This window comes from Eschscholzia californica, unplaced genomic scaffold (assembly GCF_041429995.1).
Source record: "Eschscholzia californica isolate CP2 unplaced genomic scaffold, dmEscCali1.0.p SCAF_3, whole genome shotgun sequence".
Taxonomy (NCBI): domain Eukaryota; kingdom Viridiplantae; phylum Streptophyta; class Magnoliopsida; order Ranunculales; family Papaveraceae; genus Eschscholzia; species Eschscholzia californica.
Window position 1 is genome coordinate 54,555,265 of NW_028238420.1, and position 11,879 is coordinate 54,567,143.

The 11,879-nt window shown below is 36.1% G+C and overlaps 2 protein-coding genes across 2 annotated transcripts; one reads left to right on the plus strand and one right to left on the minus strand.

Annotated features, from left to right (window-relative positions):
* Positions 1-187: 187 nt before the first annotated feature.
* Positions 188-6,893, minus strand: LOC147551955 (Ankyrin repeat family protein). The gene is made up of 11 exons (XM_086670731.1): positions 6,565-6,893; positions 5,560-5,662; positions 5,149-5,205; positions 4,973-5,037; positions 4,468-4,678; positions 4,287-4,387; positions 2,089-2,164; positions 1,905-1,964; positions 1,780-1,830; positions 1,618-1,696; positions 188-447 (listed from the first exon to the last, which is right to left on the minus strand). Exons 2-11 carry the CDS (start codon positions 5,638-5,640, stop codon positions 371-373), a joined length of 858 nt encoding a protein of 285 aa, XP_086526857.1. The 5' UTR covers positions 5,641-5,662; positions 6,565-6,893; the 3' UTR covers positions 188-370.
* A 747-nt stretch (positions 6,894-7,640) lies between these two features.
* URED (urease accessory protein D) lies at positions 7,641-11,807 on the plus strand. Its single transcript, XM_086669692.1, has 8 exons — positions 7,641-8,150; positions 8,254-8,322; positions 8,427-8,501; positions 8,885-8,929; positions 9,405-9,638; positions 10,967-11,049; positions 11,169-11,322; positions 11,404-11,807. Exons 1-8 carry the CDS (start codon positions 8,037-8,039, stop codon positions 11,518-11,520), a joined length of 891 nt encoding a protein of 296 aa, XP_086525818.1. The 5' UTR covers positions 7,641-8,036; the 3' UTR covers positions 11,521-11,807.
* Positions 11,808-11,879: the final 72 nt, after the last annotated feature.

Genomic DNA, 11,879 nt, shown 5'->3' on the forward strand with positions numbered 1-11,879 from the left:
GTTCCTGTAGACAAAAGCGAGCATGGGAAGAGCCAAAATCGACTCTTCGACTAGAGGTATAAAACCTACATGTTATAGCATCAACATCTTGGCGTAACAGTCGAGGCTTATGGCTTAAGACCAACTGTAGGAAAGTCTGGTTTTAAAACATCTTCCAGTATATGAAGATTTTGCAACACGACAAAAGTAATCTCTAAACATGAAACTCTTATTTGTTAATGTCACAACTCACATTTATTTTGGTCTCAGTAATCTCCGAATCAAACTCTTGACTATATAGTTCTTCACCCTCATAAAACAATCTAGATGGCAGCCATTACACAAACTAATATCGTAAACATAGAACAGAAAAGAATTCTACATCTTCTAACTAAGAACCTTCTCCTTCAATCTTGTTTCTCATTTTATATTGCAATGTCGTAGGAGCACAATCCAATGCTGTTTCTCCTGATAAAAAGAAGGTACAAACATGTCTTAGAAATCATTTGCAGATAAAGGGCAGTAGTAATATCTCGGTATCTCCCATTTCTCCTGACAATAAGAACATTTTTGCCCACAACAAAACTGCCTGTCTCAAAGGAGATCATATATGCTAGGACCTTTGGGTAAACTTGGGGCCTAAGTTGGTCATGCTGCAGAAGCCTGGTGCTGTCTAGGGCAGCACGCCTGTTCGGGATGAACCATGCCTTGCATGGCCCTGGCGTAGGACTTGAATCAAAGATGATATGGCGAATAGGTGTTACATCAGTAAGTTGGTGAACTCTCTAACGTCCGTGCAGTGGATCAATATCAAGTACTCCCAGATGTATAGCTTACTTGGCCATATACTTGAGATGAAAAAGAAGCCCGCTATTGCTTTCTTTTTCTATTATACTGGACAATAACTTAATTCCTTTGAGCTCAGTAAGAGTATGTGGTTGGTCTCGGCCGAGACAGCCGAGAATCTCGGGTCTCGTCTCGGTCTCGGCCCTCTCCCGAGACGAGACTCGGCCGAGACCCCGAGTTAGGGTTTGGCCGAGATTCTCGGTGAAACTCGGCCGAGACAACCCGAGACCGAGACCGAGACCGAGGCAGTAATTTCTAAATATTTAGAACTTTTTTTTGCGAAAAACTCTTAGACTTAGTTGTGTACTACTATTTATTATCTTCTTAAATCTTAACTAGTTATTGTATTCCCAATAGATCTAATATAAATAGCAATAATACTATATAGAATTTTTAGGTTTTATGCCTTATAGAAACTTTGAAAATTCTTTCGACACTTTCAAAATTTTAGTAGATTTGGATTTATTTATACAATTATTAGGTTAGAATAAGTAGTAAAAACTAGAATTAAGAACTAATAAGGAAGTAAAGAACACAAGAACCTAATTTTAGTAGATTAGGATTTATTTTATGCCTAAGTAGTGCCTTAGTAGTAGGCCATTAGCTAATAGCTACACTTGCTGTCTCGGCCGAGAATCTCGGTCCGTCTCGGTCTCGTCTCGGTCTCGGCCTTCAGCCGGACCGAGACCAACTACATAGCAGTAAGACAATTGCACAACTGCCTTGCTACTAGTACTTAATGTAAACTAAAACGAACTAGAAAAAGAGAAGATCTCAATGGTGGAATATTACCTTGTTGATTTTTGTACTCCAAACTCGCTCCATTGTCCATGAGAATAAAAGCTATCTCAGTTTGATTGAAGAGGGCTGCCTGCAGATGCAACTAAATGTTTATAATCATATACTTCTATCTTAAAAATGCCACGGGCATAAATGTGAAAGAAAAGAGTGTACCAAGTGTAGCAATGACAATCCTTGTTTGTCACAATAATTTGCATCCACTCCCTGCCAATAATACGAGTCCTTATATGTTATTATAGATCAAAATAGAAAATTGGGTATCTGAATTATAATATTACCTCACTCAGAAGCTTCTTGACTGCAGCAATGTCACTATTCTTAATAGCTTCTCTTAAACCCTGGGAACAAAATCAAGCATAAAAGAACAATAATTGAGATACTCCAAAAGATGCTCTTCTTTTCATCAGAGACACATTTAAATTTCTTGCTATGCATTCTACTAGAGTCATTGAAATTTTATACCTCTCCATTAGCTTCATACTGCATTTTAGGTTCACCTAAACCTGCTTTTGTCAAGTGGCCAGGATTAAAAACTGAGCTGCAAAATGTACATCAAGTTAGTTATTTTAGTAAATTGGACAAGTAAAAAAATTAAAGTTTGATGTATATTTAGAAAGATTGACAGGTTGGCTGATAATAAGACATTTAGTACTCTCTCATGGACAGATATTCGAGCAATCATTGTTTAGGAAACGGTTTTCCGCCTCAAGGCTGTTTGGTTTGAAAAAGCAATGTGGTAAATGGCATACAATAATTTCGAAAAGAAAGTGTGATGTAAATCCCGTTTAACGGAAGATTCAATCAGGGATTAATCAATGATCAAGGTATGAAAATAAATAGTCTTCAGAAAGCAGTTCTTTAACTACTTCAACTCTTACTAAGAATAAAAGAAGATATTAACCAAAGCCACGTAATTTTGTAATAGGAGCTCCTTACAGACAATTCCATTAGAAAGACTACAAAACCGACTAAAGCTCTTGAACTTGCTACATGGAATACCTAAGAGTCTAAGACCATTACGATTCTAGTTAAATATAACATAACCCAAAAATAGATAGTTACGACACTTTTAATTACTTCATAACGACAACTACGAAAACATAACTAACAATAATAGTATCCAAATCTTAAACAAAACTGAAACCAATTAATCAGGTTTGTGCAGTGCAATTTTTTATCTTTCCTACTGGTAAATTCATTGGTGTCAAATGGGGTTAAAGCATCCGTTTGGTTAACCTAAAAAAGGAACCAAATATTTTGCTACTTTTGTTCAAGAATATCAAGTTTCGAGTGTTTAACAAACAAAAGATATAAAATGTTTTTAACAAAGTAGTTAAGGGTGGGATAGGCTCCTCACGAAACGGGACTGGTAACTCGCAACGGAGGACCCATGTATAGACTAGAACTTGTATGTTTTCTCAACAAAATTCGAACAACAACCAAGTTGTTTCTCAATGGTTCAGTAACTTCCCTTTGTGTGATTGTGTCAATGGTTCAGTAACTTCCCTTTGTGTGATTGCGTCTCCACTTATATTTTACTTATTTTCTCATATCTGAGGTTGTTATCTCTTCTATTTCATCTTCCTCTCCAAAAGATGAAACTTGTTGGCGGATGTTACTAGCTCTCCGTTGACGAGTCCCACTCTTCCTTTTTTCCCTTTATTTCTAGTTTTCTACGTCTTCTCTCTCGAACCACTATCTACTTTATTCCATGTTGAAAGATAATCAATACAAATATATATATAACGGTCTATGGAATTTTTACTTGGTTCCTCTTTATTATAGCTTACAGCTCGATCAGATGTTTCCATAATTAGCTATCAAATTAAGCTCGTACTCTATTGTACATGTATTTCTTGTCTGGATCCCCTATCTCAATGTGTGGGAAAATATTTTCTGTTTTCTTGTACCGTGTTGGACCTTAATGATATATGATATACATAATTGAAAAGCTATTGTGTTAACCAAAAATTGCCTTTGACTTATAGTTCGTAAGTATCCATTTTTTTTACTCTCATAGGTGTGAGGTGTATGTGTGTTACATGTTGAGATTTACTGCGGAAAGGCGCACTGTTCACATACAAAATGTGTAGATCTCTCATTTTCCACCTGATATCCGCACATCAGATCCAGAAATCGACCCGATTTTCGGAACCATGTGTTCAGTCAAAGCCATTAGTCAATATGATGATAAAAGGATATACATTAAATGCTTAGAATATGTCTGATCTCACAAAATGGGAGGGTTAGATGGAACTATTAGAAGGAAGTTTGACGAATTTCACTTTGACGACTTTCATAACTTCTAGGGAGGCATTAATCATGGTGTAGCTAGCCTATTTCTATACAGCCTAGACATGATCTATATTATGGAGAACCCTAGTAGATATATGTTTCTTAATATATTCATCAAGATTCCAGTGTTTCAAAAAGAAAAAAAAAAGGTTTTTTCATATTGCCAAGTTTAGACTACCTAAAGTGAGGAATTCATTAGTATGTGTTTACATGCTTGAAATCCCGTTAGAGTTGACAAGGCATATTATGGTATTAGGTCATGGAAAGCAACTCTCAGCTGCTGTGTGCAGATATCTGAAATATGGAGTATAAATAAAAAGAACTGAAAATTTAAGATAGACCTTATAGATAGGAATGTTACACACCTAGGGTTGCTGTTGCTTGACGTTGGACCGTTATTCTTTGGGGTCTGGTCCTTCTTCTTTCTTATGTTGGGTTGATTTGGAACAGTTGATGTGTTTTGCATCTATGCCAAGAACAATAAATACCCTCAGTAAGTCAAAGAGAAAATACAAGCACCATGCTGATTCTAATAATATTGAGTACCATCACAGGAGCAGGGAGAGGATCTGGATCTGAAGATTTACAAATGCATAAAGGCATCCCACACTTGCACTCTGGAACATCTATAACAGAGTTCTGTGGCCCTGCATCCTCAGACTTCGAAACAACTGGTTCATAAATGTCTAGTCTGGAAAATGCATCTGCTGCTGTGTTACCGCCGTCGGAAGTTATATTTGAATCAACTCCAACAGATCTACAAATTACCAATAAGAATATGATATTATTGGTTAGAGACAACAGAGTCACAAAAGAAATTCAAACTTGAAAGACAGTTATAATATAGAACTTGGGGAAGGTAAACAAAGGAAAAGAAATTCAAACTAGAAGTAAACATTTCGAACAGATTCAACGATGTTTCCAAGTCATAACTCATGTCCCAGGAAAACAATATAAAGTTCAGTAAATAAAACAGCTCAGGTATACATCTAGAATCTGTAACCGTAAGTATTCTAAAGTAAACCAGAAAAGAGCCAGCACACGTGTCTACCTAGAGTTGTTAAAACAATCAGAACAAACTCTGACACTGGAATGGATGCCAAATTGTGGTAAAGCCTGCAGATTGAAAAGAAACAAGCAAGAGTAACATGAATGAGATAAGATTCAGCCACGGCAATACAGACGGATAAAAATAACAAGATGAAAAACTAGATCTGAAGTTCATACCATTTGATCTGATGAATGTTCGTTACAAAGTGTCCTGCCACAACATCGGCAATGGTGCTGCATAAAATAAGAATGACATCAAACCAAATTCTTGTATTCGGCGCCGCGGAAAATATTGCAGCAAAGATTGAAATGAAATACAGCTAGAACTAGTGATGTTCCTAGAAACCATAGCAAAAAATGCATACAGAACAAAACAATATGTAATGCAAAAAACGCAAATATGGCATTAGATATAATTATTCAAGCTGGAGAATATGGGGAGTAAATTTGGATGTCGAAGAAAGAGCTAAATGTGAAGGCAATATCATCTCCTAGCCCCCTAAGCCTCCGACCAGTTTGATAGGGAAGGCATACAAATTACTCATGGATTCTTAGACAAATAAACCAATACATAGCATAACTACTTACCCTTCTTCTGAAAGTATTGAAACTGCATTTGCATACGTCACAACGTGCGGCTTCCTGAAAAGGTGGAGGCTCGGAAGACATCTCTATCTAGTAACTCAGTTTGCTGCAAAATAACATAAAAAAGAAATTCACTGTGTACATTAGAAAGGTTATGGCAGCCAAGTTAACTACAAATACTGCTATTCTATAAGAGAGCACTCTATGTGGCTCTAATGCAGTTGTACTGACTCGACAACTATAGACACCGTATCATGAAACTTCGTGAATCAGCAGCACTGTTACTTGTGTTCAACATATAGTCTATTTACCAATACGAACAGTGTAGTGTTTCGAATTGCAAACAGATAAAACATGTACATAACATTCTTGCGCTTTTGGCTTTTTTTTACGAAGAGTTGGAGCGCAAATGTGCAATCTAAACACTAAAAGAAAATTGACATTAATGTATTATCTTAGTTTTTTTCTTAAAAACTGCATATTGGGTCGAAAACGAACTTGAAATTTGACAAGAACTCAACAAAGAAAAACATAAACTAAAGAAGACTAACTATTCAAATCAAAATAACTGTTAAATGCGGAATATCTCGGCAGAAGGAAGATCCTCAATTATTAATTAAGAAAGTCCCAATTGACTTCACTCTTGTTGTTAATGCTATTACTATAGATCTTTAAAAAAAAGCATGAAATTACCCATCTAATTGTAAAGGTCATATATAATTTTAAGTTCCATGAAAACCATCATCCTAATTAGGAATGCTGCTAAATCAAGTAGCACCTCAGAAACATTTGAGACAATCAGATTTAGTTTTCAACCCTAAATATGAATCAAATTGGATTATTTAGTTTGAATTGGGAAACCCTCCCTCACCCTAGGGTAACAAAATCAGATATAATAGCTAATACATACATCAAATTTGATGATTGATCTACAAAAGTAAATGAATTAAGTCCTGAAAAGGAAATCACTAGTTTGATTGAAGGAAAGGATGAATAGAAAATAAGTACCTGAAGTTCTTCAGCAGAGAGAGAGAATCAGAGTGGGAATAAAGGTAGATGATTTTGCTGGCGTTTTCGACCTCAAAAACTGAGACAGAAAGAGAGAGAGAATTTATTTTGTGTAAAGAAAAAGGTATGGGAAGCCATCAAACTAACTCATGGATTACATGGACAAAAATGGGCAGCTTGAAAGTCCACCAGAAAATCTGAAACCGATCCAAAATATTGATGTGAGAAAGTGACTTCCTAAACAATGAAATTTTGTAAAAATAACTTTTGTTAAACGTAATTTTTAGACGACCTATCGGTCTTCTATGAGCGATGTCACTTACAGTTACGTTTTGATTTTTTTTTTTTTTTGTTGAAAGACCGTTACGTTTTGATGCAAAATAAACTAACCTACTCGTAGTTAGAAGGAAAAATGGTGTTTGGTTCTCATGATGTCAGAACGTAATTTTTTGAAAATTGTCCTGAAAAATGTCTTTACTATCTTCAATTGATTATACCTTCTTGTCACATCTTAATGATGTATCAGTGTCTTGGAACGACTAATGTAGATCGTAGTCGATTTCAAAAAAAAGAAAAAAAATTATACCTCCTTATCATCGAGGACTGGATTTGGATACTTGCAAAGACGTTCAAGTTAGTTCACAATTACAAGTTAAAAATCAATGAGAAGTATGAAGGTAAGACTCAGATCTCTTTTGAGGGAAAATTTGTGTCCTTTATATAAGTTTGTATGGCTGTGATCCCTTACCCGCTTATAAAAGTCACATCCCATGTTCATTAATGGAATCTTTGTAATCTAAAGTAAATATGATAGTGTCTCTTGATATGACAAGCGAATATTCGACGTTGTTTTTTTGCGCTTTTTCATACTACAAATGGACAATGATGATAATCCTGAAATTGAGATGAGTACGCTTTTGTTTTCCGCAAACAGACGGTGTTTAGTTGTAACACATTCAACACTAAATCAGGGTATATCGAATCTAAGAGAGTTACGGGTAAGATAGTGAAAAAGTGGAAATCTTTTGTGATTATAATTACTACTAGGTGGTTAAGAAGCACCATAGAACACATGTGTTGATATGCTTGATGTATGTACTCGCTTTTCTGTTATTCGATACAACCGGTTTTGTCAGCTTTTATTCAATCTGTCATACGAAAGAATAACTATTTTGAAATCAAATTCGAGTCAACTCAAATTTGCAACTGGATTTCAAATATGAAATATGGGTTCTAGCAGTGGTCTGATTTTATTTTTGTTTGTTTGCAGTATGAGACGATTACTGGAGATATATTGTTTGTGTTTTCACAAAAGGATCACCCTAAGTTTGTGTTGACCCGTTTGGACGGTAGGTGCTCATCAAGACCTGAGTTGTGAGCATAGAGGAGTAGACTAGGAAAACAAATACAAGCAGGCACTCGTCAGGGTACATAAGAGAAGTCTAGGGGGTGGGAGAAAAGAGAAGTGAGAGATGGAAAAACAGGAGGAGGAGGAGGGCATTGTGGTGGTGGAAAAAGTGAGAGGAAAATCAACCGTCACTAGATGCTTCTCAAAGTACCCCCTCAAATTCATTATACCTAAAAAGGTAACTCCTTTTCAACCAATTCAATCTTAAATCAATCCACCATCATTAACCTCTCTCTACCTAATTAATTGCATCATCTTTTTATTTGATTGATCTCTCTCAGGTTGGTTCTTCTTCCAAAAGTGATTCAGTCTGGATTTACTATCTTACCTATGGTGGTGGTATAGTCTCTGTATGTCCTCTTTCTATCTTATATCTCTCTCCACCTCTCTTTCTCTCTCTCTCTCTCTCTCTCTCTCTGTGGAGAAAATAAAATTTTAATCTCTTACTTTGTAGGGAGATAGTGTTTCTTGTAGCTTAACAATTGGAGATAGTTGCACAGCAGTTTTGACTACTCAATCTTCCACAAAGGTTCATTAGGGTTTTCCTCTTGCTTTTTCTTCTTTCTAATTTCATCCACCTTATTGTTGAGTTTGTGGTCATCCCAATTGACAATGAGTGGAGACGACGAAGACATTATATTTTTTGTTACACACCCTCTTTTTTGGGCGACGTAGAGTACGTGTGGCTTTAAAACCTATCAGGTGTGGTCTTAGCTCCGAAACCATGTTAAGTTTGCGGTCATCCAACTCAAAACAAATTGGCAGTGAGGGGAGAAGACCTGGACAATATATTGTGGTTACTAGATGACCCTTCTCCCATGTGGGACTATTCTCACACTTCTATGGTGTTATAACTTTCAAACATGTATTTTACATCATCTTTGGTTCATTTTCGTTTCATGATCATACCAGGTATATAAGTCAGTGGAATCAAAGTCTTCCGAACAATGCTTGGAGGTAACATATTTCCCCTAATTTATTAGAAAAATGAAAATTAAAAGAAAGCTTTGTTGATTCCTCTTGTACTTCGATTTTGGTTAGTATGCAAAGCTGCAATAACAGTAACTTGGTGATCTAACAATCCATTATCATAATCAAATGTAACAACGAACAAAGTCATTGTAACGTTTTTAATTCAAATGATTTATTTTAGAACGTGGTAAAGAACCTTAGTTGCTAACTGTTTACGCGGAGCGGTGATTGTAACGGACAAATTTTGTTAGTTATTTTATTTGAAAAGTATAGTAGTAAAATTATTTAGCGGTTGAAAAGAAAATCTTATGAAACAAAGAGTAGGTTATTAAGAGTATTTGAAAAACAATAACTATTTCTGTGAAAACACGTTAAAGACCATTTCGAATGTTCGAAATAAAGTAAGTTGGTTGCCACATATGGTACTTACTGACAGTGGCAAAATTGTGCCATGCAGTAGGCAAGAATCGGAAAGGATGCACTCTTTGTCGTCATTCCGGACCCAGTGACATGTTTCTCCACTGCACGTTACTCCCAGAAGCAAATTTTCAGAATGGTTGTAGACTCGAGCCTGCTAATTGTTGATTGGATCACCAGTGGGCGCCATGAACGGGGAGAAAAATGGGATTTCACACTATATAAGAGCACAAACAACATCTTCATGGAAGACAATCAACCTCTGTTTCTCGATTCGGTAACTTTTCACGTCCCTTGCATTATATTGCTTTTGCGGTTTAAATTCAAGATCAGTCACTGTTAGTGGGAATTCAAGCACCCAAATTTAATTAGATTTCGTATCTAAATTATTTAAAATATATTAGAGATTTTCCGACGCCGGTTTCTTATGTGGATATCAAATTGGATGATACTGTTGTGGGATTTGGATATTACAATACAAATTGGTAATAACTCAAACCGCAAGAAGAGAAATATTTTCTATTGATAGACTTTTGGAGACACTTGACATCATTGCCTCTTTCACTCTGAGATCCTCAGAAGAGGGTTTCAATACCACATAAAAATAATGTTTTTCGTTTATCTTTAGAGTTTAGTCATATATTCCTTTCAGTCGTTTTGACTGAAGCAAACCCCCAAACCAGAAAATCTCTTTACTCTTTAAATATTATCAATCAAGATCAAATTATTCTGTTCTCAGTTTAGGTTAGTTTCATTAGTTGTAGTGCTTCTTTAATATTTGTTTTTTCACTGGTTAACAGATTCTGATATGCGATAGTAATGTATCCGATTTGACTTCAGTTTGTAGATTTCTATACCATCGATTATCGAATACAATTTTGAGGTTTATCAACAAGCCAATAGTTTACTGTTGACCCTCCTAGTTAGAGAAGGTACTACCAATGTCAATTGCATGTATCACATACAATAATGAAAATTACACCAGCTGCCAAGAGATACTATGGACCATAAAAAGGTGCAATAGCTTTTATTTTATGTGAATCAAGAGAAAGCGTTAGAAAAGTAGTGCTCTTGATTGTTGAAGGCAACATCAATCTCTTTCTCAAGATGAAAGAGCCAAAGGCATATATCTTATTTGGACTGCCTTCGAAGTAGTCTAAAAGGAGACAATTCTCCAAGTCCGAGAGGGAAACTTAGAGATTGAACTTTCCGGAAGAAGGCAATGTGTACGTAATGTTGAGGCATACTTTCCACGGCATACATATACCACACCATGTGAAGATTGCTTGTTTGTGTTAATTTCTGTTTCTTTTTTGTTCATTTTACATTAGGATTCCTTTTGGTAGTAGCTTATCCCCCATCCGAACCCACGAGTTAGCTCTTGAGGGGAGAATATCTGAGTCTAGATTATGATCCCACATTGTGTGGACAGTATGTCTCTGCGGCAAGACTAGCTGTACCACAAAGAAGGCTCTTTTATTAGAAAAAACGACTTTCTTTTTTGTGCGGGTTTCGTTATTGGAAAACAAGAAACTATAGTGGAAGTACTTATGATGCGGATTTTTTTTTCGGAAAGGAAATAGTTCATGTTATATGTGAAATCAGGTAGTACTTGAACAAGGAAGCATTACCAGTATTGCCGAGCGCATGCAAGAGTACCAAGTCATAGCAATGATCGTACTTGTGGGGTAGGTTTCCACTTTGTACATGAACATATAATGACCTAGTTTTCTGATACAAAAATACTATGTGTTGCACAGTCACTGTTAATGATGAAACTTATATTGGTATAAAATTGTGGATGTAGGCCAAAGCTGAAGAACATTCAAAACCAAATACAAGATGAAGTTAAGAGAATAATGTCTGACCAATTCTACATTCCTTTAGGGCGTAACAACCGATCAAATTTGGGCCCAAGCAGACCAAAATTTGTTGCTTCTTGTAGTCCTTTTGGTCCTAACGTAAACTTCTCTACCCATCTTTCTACGTTGATCATCATTCTTTACAAGTTTGGTTATTCTAATAGTGGTTGTGTATTTTAGGGAATTGGTTTGGTGGTTCGAATAGCTTCTACTACCACGGAGTCAGTATACAAATTTTTACACCATCAATTAGCTACCATGGAGTCGATACTCGGGCGATCCCCTTATTGTTGCTGATATCCGTTGAGCTCAGGCATCAGACTGGTGGAGCCTCTCATCCATTTCTCTCATATTTACGGTTTGCCCTGTAACTTATCTTTTTTTACCCTTTCCTTTAGATGGTTGAAAAGCATTGTGAAAATTTGAACCATTTTTTGTTCTCTTCCCTAAACGGGTCTCACCAAGTAATGGCCAGAATCAAATGTCTGCCACAGACAAGTCCCGCCTGAGCGGTGTATTAAATGTTTCTTTTTGTTGGCGTGAAGCACTTGTGACTAATTCATCAATAAAGAATTTTCGCCCTAGATTCAATATTCATAGAAGTTATATGCTAAATGCTGAACTGAAAATCGTTTTATCATAACTACATCCAGATG